Raw genomic sequence first — 14971 nt, forward strand, 5'->3', positions numbered from 1 at the left:
TTATCTCAGAGCAGTCACAGAGAAACAGCCTTGTGTGGCAGCATGTGCTTGCTGGATGGATGGTGATGGTGCATCATCCTAAAGCAGCCTGTCAGAGTCAGGGTGTTAGACTGTGTTATGCCTGTGACTGTTCAGGTGTCAGGGATAAGTTGGATGTTGTATGAGTTAAATGTTTAACAGAGTTGATTCTGGCTTGCTGCAGCAAACGAACGCGACACTCGCAAACTCTGGAAAAATATTGAACCTCATTTGAAGAAGGCAATGCAGACTGTTTATCTCCGGGAAATATCCAGGTAATTTGGAGGGCACAGGCTTGTTTGCTTCGTTGGAGTTGCTGTTTTTAACTACCTTCCTCTCACTGTGTTTCATGGCTAGTGTTTCTTTTTTGCTAGATGTAATCTTTTTTCTTTAATGTGCATTTCTTTCTTGCCATACACTGTTAGAAATAGCATATCTCAAGAGTATATCTCAAGAGGAGATTTAAACAAAGTGGTATTTGCAGCATATTCAATAAGTAAAGCAGTGGCAGCAGGTTTTGTTCTCCTTTACAGTGAGGCTGGATCCATTTTCTGTAATGTATGAAACTACCAAGCCTGGGAATCCATCACCAGACTATACAGGCACAGTTTAAAACACACTGCTGTGTGTGTTAGCTCACCAGATACTCACTGTACCAAGGATGTGTGCAAGCCTCAAAATTCTTGAGACATTACAGATTTTGTCTATCTTTGTTTCTTAGCTTTGTTTGATAGAGCCAGGTTTGTTTGCTGACTGTACTTTCTGATCCCTTGTTTTCTTTTCCAAGGGCAATTTTTTTCTTACATGGAATTTCCATTTTTGACAGCATTAAAATCTGGTTTCCTATTAATGGCTATTGTTGTTGGTATTGTTTTAGATTCCTTGTTTATTTTGTAAGCTGCCAGACTGCTAGAAAAAAGCATGGTGGTATTCATTCACAGTGGTAATAATTGGCTTAGGTTTAATGCTCTCTCCACCTTTAAGATGAGTGATTCTAGTGTTACACTATGTGAAGAGAGATCATTCAGTATTGCTTGGTTTCTTTATCTTGATAAAAACATACTGATTTTGTTCCTTTCCATGTCATTGAGGCTATAGAATATTCTGGTCACAACCTGAATGTGTAGTAGAAGTCTTTGCTAAAATTCTAGAGATGTGATCATTCCTTCAAACAGAGAATTGATTTTGCTTTTTTCAAGCTAGACTCCACTGTAGCATGCAACATTTTACTGTTTGGCTCAAATATTTATTTATATTCAATATTGATCTTCATTACACAGTCTACTCGGGATCTTCCTGACTTTTTATATTGTGTAATTTCCTACTCTAATTAGGTTATAATAAAAGATTATGATACAAAATAGCTTGTGAATTGTTTCCAAATAAGTAATTTCCCTCTACAGTGTTCTTTGATTATAAATTTGAGCTTGACTTGATTTTTATTAGAGATTCTAGCTTTCTGTCTAACAGTTCTAGGATTTAAGTAAGTACTTGAGGAATTAAAATCACTATATGAGTTTTTCTGGCCACAGAACTGTGATTACTCTGTTTTTTTCTTGGCCATGTAATTTATAGTGCTAGAACTTTGCTATCAGCTTTTGTGCTACCTGAACTGAAAGGAAAATTAACCTTTTTTCTACCTGTAAAATAGACATTGGATAAAACCTTAACTCACTGATGAGTTGTTTTGTCATTCACTGTAATTTAAGTATAACCTGACCTCCCATTACACTGTTTTTGTAAGTTTTATGGCTTATGGCTGATGAACTCTGTTCATGAGGAACTTTAAAAAACAAGCCAAAACAGTTTCTTCAACAAACCTATCTTTTTGTAATCCCCTTGTGGTGTACAAAATGATCTAAAATATGAAATTGCTAGCAATGTCATTCCTTAAGGGAAGTTTTAAAGTGAATTTTTTTGCTATTGTTTAGGAAAACACCAAACTACTTGGGGGCATTTTTCACTGACAGAATAATCCATCTTGATGACTTCCATTGACTTCAAAATTACATTATGAAGTAATTATAGTGTTCTTCTCACAAACATAAAGAGCTAAGCAGATTAAAAATAATCAAAACTATCAGTGTTTTTACTTTTTATGCAATTCTGCATTATTCTTGAAACTTGGAATGCTGTGGATGTTTGCATACTCATTGTAGTTGGATGGGAGGAAATAGGTATTTTACAATTAGATCACTTATGCCTTAATCTAACATTATTTTTTGCCTTTTTTTAATCAAATACATAGTCTGTAGATTATTAAAATTTATGTGTGAGACAGTGAGACCATGTATTTTAAATTATTCTTTCACTAACTGTATCCTAGCCAGTGTCACAAAATTAGAATATACCAAGCAAGTAGCTTTCTCTAAAAGACTGTCAAATAATACATCTTTATGTATTTGCATTATCTGTCTTTCAGCTCACAGTGGGAGCGTTTGCAGCATGATGATGGAGAGCCTGGGCAATTGAAAGGTATCAAACACAGTAACTGTGTATGGGTGTGTAATGTGAAATGTGCTTTTTGCTTCCACTGGTCATTGCCACCTGAGAGCATGTGAATGAAAACACACAGACAAAAGCTACCTGTTAGTATATTCACTTACAATTCAGGGTAATCATTGTTTTTTGAGAAGGTGTTCTACAAAGGAATATTTTTTTCCCTATCATATATATTGGGAGTAACCTTTCCTAATATCTTTTGCAGGTAAAGGCAGTCTTCTTTACATCAGTATTTCTTATGTCAGAATGGGTGAGGACTGGCCTGAACACCCTGCTGGTCAAATGTCTGTGTGCCAACTGGCAGAATTGTCCAAGTGGGGAGAAGAGAATGTTGTACCTGGTGTATTGCACTAAATTAGCACATTCCTAAACAAAACTCCTGTCCTGGTCCAGATTTGTTGCAAAGAGAAATGTCAGAAGTGCAAGTGTTCTTTCTGTATGTTCTTTCCTTGGACAAGTGGAGCTTTGTTGGTTTTATACTTTAGGCAGGCTGGAAAGTTGACTCTTAATATATTTGTCAGCCTTCATTTAAAATTTAGGAAGGAATACTGAAATATTTTCCTGCTGATGTCAGTTGGTCATGGTCTTTTGACCAGTTTGTATTTAGGGAACATTTTTATATTATTTGTCATGATGATTCCTTGAGATATATGCAATCATCAGACTGTTTCCTACGTTTGGTTTATGATTGGTGAATTTTCAGCATTTTTGACCAAAGGAGTTTGATTCAAAGTGTCCTTATTAAACTCTCTCCCAGATGATTGTGGAATATTTTGCACCTGACAACCCCATGAAGGGAGACCTCATTTTAAATGCATTTTCATAAGTGTATGTAGTAGGCAAAAATTTCATGTTGTTAAAACAGCGTTTGATAGCAACATGCGTAAGAATTTGTTCTAATAAATAAAAATCTGACTCTGATAAAGGTGTAGATGATAAAATAGTTCAGTATGTGCTGCAATATTGGCTTACCAGAAGAATGGAGAAAAACCAGATGTTTTTGTGTTAAACTAAATTGTCTGTCTGCAAGAGTTTATTTGGTGTTGCATGTTATAAATAGCTTGCAGTACAAGAGAATATCTTAATTATAAGTGAAACTAAAACTGCTGTTCTTTTATGCTTACGTGAGAGGAAATCATTACTAGCAGACATTTGGGATGCTTTTCCCTATACTGTGAGCCCTGAATTGTAGCTTTTAAACATGTTTAATTCTTTAGTCTTTATTTGCTGATATTTATGGATTAAAGCATAAGGATACAGGTGCTTCACAGAACAAGAAACTGTTGAAATAAAGACTGTAAGCAGAGGGCACAAGAGAGACCCTTTAATGGTTTCTGTAATTAGCCAGCTGATGAAGGGTGGTTTGATGATCCTATTCTTATGCATAAACATGTAAAACAAGAGCAGTGGACTGTAAGGATAAAAATTGCAAGCTAAAAGTACTTTGAGTTCTCCTCAAAAAGAGAGGAAGCAGATATTCACTAGACTGTAGTTTTTGTGGATTTTAATATCTGTGTTTAATCTTAATTAAGTATACATGTATCCAAGGAGGCAGAGTCAACTGGTTGAAGTTTAAAATGTTTTAAACATTGTCTATAGGAAATAGAACAGTGGCTAAAAATCGTTGGTCACAGATGAACTATTTATTGGAAGTGCAACACTGCTGCTTTCTTCACCATGCCAGCCTTGTTCCTGGACAAGCTGTTTGATGGTCTAGAAGATTCTAAAGGTTGAAAAGAATTGTGGTTGTATTTAAATGTATCCCTTCATCTGCTGTGTTTGTCAGGAAAATTGCCTTAAATGAAAGTAGCCTGGAATTATTTCTATCTTTTTTCAGGAAGATTTATGAATCCCTGATGCTTCAAGTACAGTTGCTGAGAGTCTGAAAAGGTTGCAGAATGTTAGCTTTGTTTAGTTTTGTGCCACGCTCCTTGGCCCTTCCCTGAGTTTGCATCTGTTATAATGGGGCTGAGAAATGCTTATTTAGTTATGGCACTAGAGCAGGAGAGAAGGAAAAGAAAATGAATGCAGGGAAGTTTAATTTGAAGTTTGTGGATGTTCAGGCTGGGGTTTGGTTAACTCATAAACTGTTTGTTTTATAGGACTTTCTGCACATACCCATGTGGAACTTCCTTATTACTCCAAATTTCTTCTAATTGCTGCTTACCTTGCCTCCTACAATCCTGTTAGGACAGATAAGAGATTCTTTCTTAAGGTAACAACATTCATGTCTTAGTACTGTTAACTGGATTCCTGCATACTGAATTTCATGATTTAAAACACTTCAGCTATTTGTTTTGAGCTCTGTTTCTGTGTGCACTTTATTTGATTTGATGAGCAGCTTTGCTGTAGAACATATACTGTGATTGGTAATGATCACTGAGTGATTTAAATGCCTAATAAATCCAAATTCTTCATGTCAAATTATGCATAAAGCTGTTATAGTATGAGCACTGTGCTTTGCTTTTCTAAGTTGATACGGCTTTGTTTTGACAAGATTTTAGTGGAGTGACCACAGTGTTCTTAGTTATAAGCTACACTTAAATTTCCAGAGTAAGGTACAAACCAAAACTGCCTTGGCCTTTAATGAGATAAAATGACTTAGAGCACTGTTAGGTTTTTTATAGAGTTCTAAGTTTTTTGGAACAGAAACATACAAGCAGTTGCTTTTGCAGGAGGTGTGGTTACATTAGCTGGTATCTGTTGTGTTGAAATGGTGGTAATGCATGTTTTAGGATGAGTGTGTTAATTGTTACTACCAGCTTCTGGGCTAAACATAATTTTCTGTTAGTTTTTGTCATGTACATGTTGATGGGGTTTTTTTCTTCTTTTTTTCCTTCTTTTTTCCTGTGAGCTGAGTTGTGGTCATAGTGCAGACAGGTGCTGTGGTGCCATTGGTTGTTGTTGTATGTCTCTTCCTGACCCAGGCTCTTCAAGCTCCTCAAGCCTGCCTCATTGCATCATTTTGAGTTATTGGACAAAATGTAGTTGGGAAGACAGGTATCAGAAAAGTGATCAGGCAGTTGGGCTTTCTGTGCATTTTACCAACTATTACAGTATGTATTGATATATGCATGTGTGTATAAATATATGGCATTCATGATGGATGGATGTAAGCAATTTAAGAAAATGAGGGCAAGACAAATTTGTAAAAATATTACTCCCTCTTCAAAAGAAAAATCATAGATAGACATTTTCAGAAGTTCCTGTAGTTTATAGTGATGAAATGTTAATATATTTTCAGTTTAAACTCTGGTATGATCTTACTGAAAGCTGTAGGTGTTTCACCCTTCTATTGAGTCCTTTCCTGAGTGAAGGGTTACTTGTAGTAAGTGTGGATAGGCAAATTTTCTTAATGGGCAAGCCTTGTTCTTTGCACTTGGCTGGAGCATTTTCTTTGTTAGAGATGTTTTTGCTGAAGAAATGTTTCTACACAGAAACAGGAGAACATGCAAGAGTCAAGTCTGTAGAGCATGTACCAAAAAGTGCCACATTTTCCTTGTGTTCTCTGAACAACCTTTTAAACTTAGGTTTGTTCCTTTCTCCTTTGTAGTTATCTCTGCATGAGTTTCCACTCTTGCACATGAACAGTATTAAAGTTTTGTACAATAAACATGAATTTCTAAGGTTTTTGAAGCAGGGGTCAGGAAGGTATTTCTATCAGTGCTATCAGGTATTTTTTTCCAAGAACTGTGAAGCAGGTGTCACCATTTTTCCCGCATGTCATACGCATCAGTTAGCCCTTCATCAGGTCTAAAATTGAACTACAGAAATAGCTGGATCTCAAAGCCCAACAAAACCAACACTTTTGAGGGGGTTTCAAGCTTAGTATTTTTATGACTGATGTGAACAGTGGAAATAGAATATGATTTTTATCAGGTTTGTAGTGAGATTCAGAATAGGTGACAGAAAAGTAAATCTACTGGAGTGATTTAATGAAGGACTAAAAGAAGCAAAAGGAATGCAAACAAAAGGATGGTCATTGAGTTGCTCATCTGCACTACACTACAGATGCTAGGCTATACTACAGCTAAAATAAAATCACAGTTTGGGGCAGCCTGGAGTGCTAACAGTCCAACAGAGTGGGGAAGTGATAGTTGGCACCACTGCTTTGGTTGTGTGAAAATTCAAGAGCTTTGCAGTAGATGGAGAGAAAAATACAAAGCTGATTTGGAAGTCTTTAAAACAAGAAAGAAATCAGAGTATGTATATAGGAAGTCTTTATAGAAAACAGCATTAAAAGCTAATTGAAAATTAGCTCTGAATTACATGGTATTTTGTGCTTGAACAGGAATAGGATACCATATATACCATGTGGAGATCCCAGCATAACCTGTAAAATGCATCAAAGCAGTTTTTTGTGGTCCATCCAAAGCATTCTGTGTAACCTGAGGCCTGATCACTCTCCTCTCTAAAAGGTCATGTTTAGCACTGCAGTCATTTTTTCAAAGGCATGATAAAATGATTGCTTTGCTGTCTCTAATTGTGTTTGATATGTATTAGCTGAATTAGCTATTTTTTTAAATCAGACAAATCATGTGAATTGAACCTAAGCCCTGTCTACTGTTTAGCTCTGCAGAAGTCAGTCAAGAAAAGCCACGTTTACAAGGATAATTTTGACATGGCTGAATATTGAGGGCCACAAATACTTAGTACAAGATTTTAAATATTTAAATGAAAAAATAATTCCTTTATTTGAGTTTTTTTCCCTGATTCACTGAGCATGACTATAAGGTATATTAATAAGGTATACTTCTCAGGGCTGTGGAAGAAGGAAAAACTCATCAGGTGATATTTTGAGAAATAGCACTTAACTACATTTAACAATTATTACACCTCTTCACTCATTTTACATCACTTACACCTCATCCTTCATGTCTCTCTTGGATTTTTTGTTTCTTTTTTTTTAACCCATTCATTTGTAACATTGTTTACTGTACTTCTGCCCTGTCTTGCCCTCACATTTTTAGTTGATATCCAAGAGCACTTGGCTATTTTCTTTCAACAGTCCTTCCTTTTTAAAGACAATTTTTAAAATGTGCAGCTTTAAATTACATTGCATTTCTTCAACACCCACCCCTATCCCTCACCTTCCCCTATTCCTTCATTTTGTCATTTAGCTCAAGAACCTTGAACTACCTTTGTATTGTATTGATTAAATTCCTGGTTGTCATTCTGCCAACTTTTGTAGCATCCAAATTCTCAAATAAGGTCAATAAAAGGTGAAAATTCTGGTGGATTTTATACATGGATGCATTTTTAAAATCATGATAGTCATCATCTGTCTTTTTTATTAGATGATTGAGGATATGAGGAAGATGGTAGCATGAAGTCGTATTACAAACCAGTTTTTCCTACCTCATCAGTTCCTGAGTAAATTTAAAAAAAAAAAAAACAACTTATGCATTTTAACAGAAAATTTTAGCATGTTGAGTTTTGGCTTTGCACCACTTGGGACAGGGTGAAGCAGAAGCTAGGCAAGTGTAATTTTAGGGCTTATAGTAAGAATGATTGGTAGTGACATCAAAGGCAAATACTGAAGTGTAGTAAAGTAGCCCTAGAGTAACGTACTATCATTTGTGGTGCATACATTCATTAATGACTATTTTAATTACCTTTGCTCTTGTCTGTTGTTTGCAGCATCATGGGAAAATTAGAAAGACCAACTTCATGAAGAAGCATGAGAAGGTAAGTATTTTATCCTATTAAGCTGAGCTTGGCAGCAAGTGTTTTCTTTCCACTGTACTTTTGGGTTTGTATTACATTTTGTGTTATTGATTACTATAGAAACATCAGAACTGCCGAAATAACAATTTTTGGTGCACTTGTTTTGCTACAAATTTCTGTGAGATCCAGACATTTTATTAAAACTGTAACATAAAATTTTCTCCTATAGCCATATTTTTGTGTACAACAAAGTGTATTTAATAAAGCTAATTAAAGGACATCATAAATGGAGTTGCCAAGTATCACCATTTCTCTCAAAAATAGTTTAATATTCTTTAAAGAATTTTTATTCAAAGATTTCTATAATGAGGGGAATTGAAATATAGGGATAAACAATTACAGATGTAGTGTTATAAATACTCATTTGTTTCAGTTGGTGTGACAGTTTATGTCAATGTACCTTTGCCCAGAGAAGCTTGTCTAAAGACTGATTTACAGATCAGATTCACCTAACTCTAGTGGGTGCCTGCATCTAAAACAGTTTATAGCCCATGCAGAGTCAGTCAGTGCAGTCATAGGAGTGAAGGGTGTGATTTGGCTCAAGCAGGTTCTGTGTTCAGGCAGATGAATTGCACCACAAACTCTATTGATTAGATTTCTACTGGCTATACTTGGAACTGCAGAAACTGGTTTGGCTGTCTGTACCTGCTTGGCAGGAAGCTGACATTAGATGAAATAAATCCTTCCTTAAAAGTTTAGGAATAGCAAGAATAAAAATCTATTTTGTGATTCATAACTGTGTCAGTCCAGAGGCTGTGGGGTTTTTTTTACTAGAAATAAATGAATCTTGTGAATGAGGGGAAGAAACTGACTTACCATTCTATTAATTGCCCTGTTGCTGATAAAAGCAGAATTTGCTCACTTTCTTTGGAATCTGGAACGATGCTTTTCCAGTGACAAGAGACAGATCTTCCTGGTGAATCTATTTTTGGCTGTGTGTTTCCATGATTTTTAACACTGCTTGCTTTGTTAGTCAAGAGGTAGCTTTGGGGACACCTCCTGGATTTCAAAAGTTAAAACATGTATTGGAAATAACATTTGATTTAGCTGAAGAAATGAGTGGTTGTGTTTTACTGATGGCTAATGCCACAGAGGTGCTGGTGGTATGCTTGAGATGTTCTTTCCCAGAAGCATTTTGAAACAAACTTTCCCTTGAAAATCCTGTTTAATCTTGACTGCTCTGCTAGTAAGAATAAATCAATGTACTCTACAAAAAACACAACCTGATGTCAAAGTAGAGAGAATTAAACACAAACTTAAAATAAAACAAGTATTTCCCTTGTAAGAACTTTTGGAAGTGTGGGTCATAAATCTCTGTAGTCCTTACTATACTGCCTGAGTTGGAATACTGCCCAGTTCTGCCTTATAAACTGCACACCTCCTTTTTGCAGAATTGGTTATTTTGAAAATGCTTAGCATTGAACAATCAGGACTTTGTGTTTCTTTGAATTCAAGTGAATGCAATGCTACTACTTACAATAATCCATAATGCCTAAAATGGCCATCAGTGTCAGCTGAGGTGTGAGGTGTGCAGATGCACAAGAGCTCTGTAGATGTGAGGTTGAGCAAATCTGCTGTGTTCTGATGACACAGTTGCCTTGGGCTCAGCCATCTGAACTCTTTGTTTTAACCAGCTGAACCTGTGGGAGGTATGTGCACTGTGAGTGTTACTCAGCACTCTTTGCCTTGCCTCTGGAATACTCTGTCCACTTTTGTCCTCCTTCTTTGGAAGAAATCTTTAAGCTCCCTACCAGCACAAGCCATTCTGTGATTCTTTGAATGCCATAAAACATAGCCTTTCCTCTTTATTCCTTAAATTGGGCAAGGTCATTAGACAGCACAAGTAAATGTATAAATCTACTGACAGGAAATTTGGCATAAGATCCTCTGTTACAGCTCAGAAATGTTCCTGTTTATTGTGCAGTTTGAACACTTGCCATGTTAAATAGATCTTTCTTTCTATATCTTGATCAATAAACACATATTCAGTGTTTTCCATAACGTGTAAGTAGGCTATATGAATCATAGTGCCTCCTTAGAGGCCAGAAGAATAAGAGAATAACATCATGTACTACTTCAGGGAATTAAGAAGTGGATGAAAAAGTGTTGTTTCTGTTGCAGACCAGCAATCACCTGCTTGGGCCAAAGCCATTTCCCCTGGACAGATTGTTAGCAATATTGTATAGTATTGTGGACAACAGAGTTGCTCCAACTGCAAATATATTTTCCCAGGTGAGTATGTACTTACTTTTTTATTTGCTCTTTAGTGTCTGGAATTCACCAAGTTTTAAATGTTTTTTCTAAGTCATAATTTTAATTAAATGAAATGAAAAAACAAGCACAACAGGTGATTTAAATTGAAGGTTCAGAGTAATATTTATCTGTATTACTAGCTGTGAATCCAGTACTTTATCTGTCTAATGATGTGAAATCTGCTAATAAATGACTTCTCCCTGGTCCTGGACTGTGGTCTGTACTGATCAGTTCCTTGGTTTCTCACTGAAGTCTGGAAGGCTGTTTGCATTTCAGGTCAGGTGAATAAGTGCTCACTGTCCCATGGCCAAAATTAGTCACATTGTAGCACACATTGCTACAAAAATGTAGTGGTGAAGAAGAAACAGAGGGAATAAGGTACTTACAGGTGAGCAGTGTTTGCTGTGGTACATGTTCCTACTGTTCTCCATTTGGACAAGATAGAAGTCTTGCAGAGAAGAGCATCTCGTTTCACTAGATGGCAGCATAGCTGTAGAAGTGAGTGGAATTAAGTAAATCCAGTGTTTTCTCAAGACCTCTGGGTTTGTCAAGTGTGTATTGACCAATTCTGCATAAGTGAAGATGATTTTCTACTATCAGTTTGATTCTTGAATATCATTTCCACCTTAGAAATTCTCGATTTCTTCCTTCTTTCCAGTTGTAATTTACTTACTGAAATATTTTCCACCTTTCCTTGTTAGCTATCATATTTAACCAATATTAATATTTCAGTTTATGTCCTGCATTCATGTAAAATTCTAGGAACATAGGTGTTTATTTTTTAGGATGTTAGCTTGTATTCTCTTATTTTTGGCTATCAAAAGCATTTTGATACACACTAGATGTGAATGTATTATATAACAGTATTTTAGAGCATATTTTCAAAATTACTGTAGCTGCTTATTTAACAGGCATTCCAGGTAGGAGAACAAAAGTCAGTATTCCAACGTGCAGTTAAGTAGTACTGAAGCTACAATTTGTACATATTGTAGTTCCACCTTAGGCTAAATTACAGAATTAACAAGTTCAATGAAATGCTTTGTTCTGATTTAGAGTTTGCACTAGGTGGCAGTGTTATCAAAGAATTGTTGTAATTCTTTATTTTCTGAATATCTGGATATTAAGCTATACAGGTATAAAAAAATTGTATATAATCTTGACCAGGTTAGGAGAAAGAACTTGAAATTAAATATGTTTATACAAAAATTCAATTTTATAAATTATTTAAGAGTATTTTTAGTTACAAAGCAATTTTTACATTAAATTTTAATTAAAAATATTGAAGTGTCCACTGCAAAGTAATAAAAAATACAACAGAATTTAAAATAGGTTTGGAAAGTAGTTTAAACTAGGCATAGTATTTAATTGCTTTTCTTTCTTGAATAGTTTAAAACTATTTGTATTTCAGTGATTTTTGTCATTGGCTATTCTGTAAATATATTTTTCAAAGTAAATATTTAGGACCTGGCTTATCCTTATCAGTATTGATACATTTTACATAACACAGTCTTAAATTTTTTGTTTGTGTGATCAACATGGAAATAATAATAAAATTATACAGAAGTTTAAAATGTTTATGTCAAATATTTGGCTTCATACTGACTCATGGTTAATTTTATGTGCTCTTTAATTTGTAAACTCAAAGGCTGTACATGAACCAAGTGCATATTAATTCTCCCCATGTACTATCAGAAAATAGCATGCCTTGGCTTTAAAGTTGGTCAACAATCACAGTCAAGATTCAAGAAGGACTAGCAGCTGCTTTAAGATCTCTCACTTGCTGATTTCATGGTATTTCTTATTGCTTCTTGTTTTTCTGTATAGTTTCTATTCACATGAAAATTTTGGTTATTAGCTTTTCAAAAGGGAAACTTCTGTGCTAATGAGCAGCAAAATTTCATTTTTCCTCTTAATGGTAGGTTTTATTGAAAATGTTTAGTTTTTCTAAATAGATTTTCAACTGAAAATTTGAATCTTAATCTTTTGCTTTTAAATATCATACTCTTTAAAATGGTCTCATACCTTTTTTCAAGCCAAGAGTTAACATGTTTGTTTTACAAGTGCAATCTTTGCAACCAATACAAAACTAAACAACTTCTGCTGTAACTTCATTGCTGTAAGTAGGTTACAGGAGATAGAATTGGGCCCATTCATTTTTGATCTTCCTCACTAACTAGTACAAGAGAATAGCACAGGGGGTTAGGGGAAGCAATTTTCCACTTCTGCAAATGACAATTTTTTAGTTGCTACCTTAAAAGTTGAAATTTCTCTTACGTTTTGCTCTCTTAAATCAAACTTCTCACACATCCAGTAAGGTTTTTTGAGACAAAGTTAATGGAAGGTTTGGAGGTTTAATTATAGCATTTTTTCATCTCAGTAGGTACATGAGTTGTTTGTATTCATTTGAGATGTTCCCAGTGTTCATTTTTCTCCAGAAAATTCACTGTTTTTCTTACTAATTTATCACAATACTGGTTTTTAGCACATTTTGTGTTAGTATAACAGGTTACTGAATTTGTTTAAGTTTATTTGCTTATTTTTTAAACCAAAGAAGATGGAGGTTAGAGAACTATTGATTTCTGGAGGCATTTGAGAGGACGAGTTCTTAAAATGTTTTTCTTCAGATACAATTGTGTGTAATAGTTTAATGGATTGAAGATGATATTGCAGTCACCAATGGGCAGTACATTCTGTGCTGGGACAGAACTTGCACAGTTGATGGTCTCTGGCTGAGTATGGCTTTGGATATATGACTGAGTATGAGGCTGAAGTGTTTTAAAGGGTAAAATATGGAGAAAATGGTGAAAAGATGAAAGTGCACTTTCACACAATGCTGAAAACCGTGTGACTCTGGGGTGTGCAGTCTGCACCCTGCAACAACAGAGAAGTCCTAAAGTTTCCTTACTTGGTACAGCAGGAACAACCAGGAGTATTATTTGGGTCTCCATATGGATGCACTGTGCAGAGTAGGAAATATTCATTGTGTCCAAAGGCAATTACAGCAGAATGGAGGGATACAAAGAAACTTTGTAAAGTTGCTGAAAGTGCATTTTGCAAAGGTTCTGAGAATCTATTCAGTATAAGAGTAGTATTTCATTTTAGGTTTCCCACAGAAAATAGACAGAAATACAACATAAAGCTCTTCATAAAAATGTGCCTTAGTATAGGACACAAATGAATTTATGCACAAAGCATTGGGCAAGAATTATCAATTACAAGAAGAAGAATTTACAATTTAATTTAAATGAGGTCATTTTACATTGAAGAGGATAAGGGCTGTTCATATCACAGTCAATGAGGAAGTAGATATTGTTGTTATGGTTTAGAAGCCAAAATTAACCAATGTTTTTTCCTCTACCAAAATAATTCAGTAATTGCTTCTTCAAGTCAATTCAGTTCTCCTGGCCATTTTTCATTTTCTAGGTATTTTATCTTGCTTTTGCTTTCTTGTGAAATAGAATTTCATAAAGAGGATTGATTAGATCTGCTTGTAGTTTTGAGCTATGATGTTATCTAAGGTAAAATGGAACAAAGCCCTTTATCTTGCATACTTTTGCATATTTTATTTCTGGTGGTACATCCCTGAATATTTGGAAAAACATCTAGGATAACTTCTCAGAGTATATAATACCTTAAAATTACCAAATAGGTAACTAATCAAACTCTTCAGTTTTGTTTACATTTTCATTCTAATGCACTAAAGTTAGGTCATCCCAGGTTTGGTTTTAATGGTACTCTTTATATTTGGCAAATATTTTCAGATAGTTGTATAGTCAGGATTTACTTCTGACTATAGTGCATTTGCAGTCAGAGATTTCTAGGAATGGTGTTATGGGTACATGGAGACATATCAGGTATCTTACACATAGTCTGTATTTCATTTATTAGACATTTCTTATCTCTTTGCTGGATCTAAGGAAACCATTTGAATTTTCTTAAGAGTATTCATAGAACTAATTTAGTTACAAATGTGTAAGAATTTGGAGTGAAGGTTAACAAACCTAAATTTTTTCAATCTGTTGTAAAGATAAATAGCATTGCAAATTGTTGTCCAAAGAGTAAGAACTTTTCATCTGAAGTTAAAATAAATGCAGTGGTGTGCATACTCAATAAATTGAGCAGTGTGTTAGGTGCCAATATGATTGGGTCTATGAGAAACACACAAACCACTGATGTACATAACATAAATCCAGCTGGAGGGAGCCAGAGGAATGTAGTTTTCTGTAATTAAGAGAGGAAAAAAGTGCCCTTTCTTCAGATGTAAGAATTTGGAGAGATTTGTTTTCTATTTTCTTGCTTTCTTGTCTGCCTTACATGAATAGCATAAGGAATATCTAATATTCTTTATGCAAACTGCAACAGTATGAGGCAATATACCTGCAAAATTTCTTTGTCCCTGTTGTGTTGGAAGCATGCTTTATGACTTTCTTTTTCAGATGATAATTTAATGTTTAAACTGCCCTTTATTTGT

General features: G+C 35.0%; 1 protein-coding gene across 2 annotated transcripts in view; it reads left to right on the forward strand.

Annotated features, from left to right (window-relative positions):
• Positions 1–14971, forward strand: part of ORC5 (origin recognition complex subunit 5) — a 65403-nt gene that overhangs the window by 15952 nt on the left and 34480 nt on the right. For both annotated transcript variants that reach the window (XM_071423954.1, XM_071423953.1), the window contains exons 9-13: positions 203–293; positions 2441–2493; positions 4623–4735; positions 8161–8208; positions 10369–10479. In XM_071423954.1, coding sequence (XP_071280055.1) covers positions 203–293; positions 2441–2493; positions 4623–4735; positions 8161–8208; positions 10369–10479 — 416 coding nt within the window. The remainder of the gene's footprint in view (positions 1–202; positions 294–2440; positions 2494–4622; positions 4736–8160; positions 8209–10368; positions 10480–14971) is intronic.

This window comes from Agelaius tricolor, unplaced genomic scaffold, assembly GCF_023055355.1.
Source record: "Agelaius tricolor isolate 1412-34295 unplaced genomic scaffold, bAgeTri1.0.p SCAF_3, whole genome shotgun sequence".
In the NCBI taxonomy this organism is placed as follows: Eukaryota; Metazoa; Chordata; class Aves; order Passeriformes; family Icteridae; genus Agelaius; species Agelaius tricolor.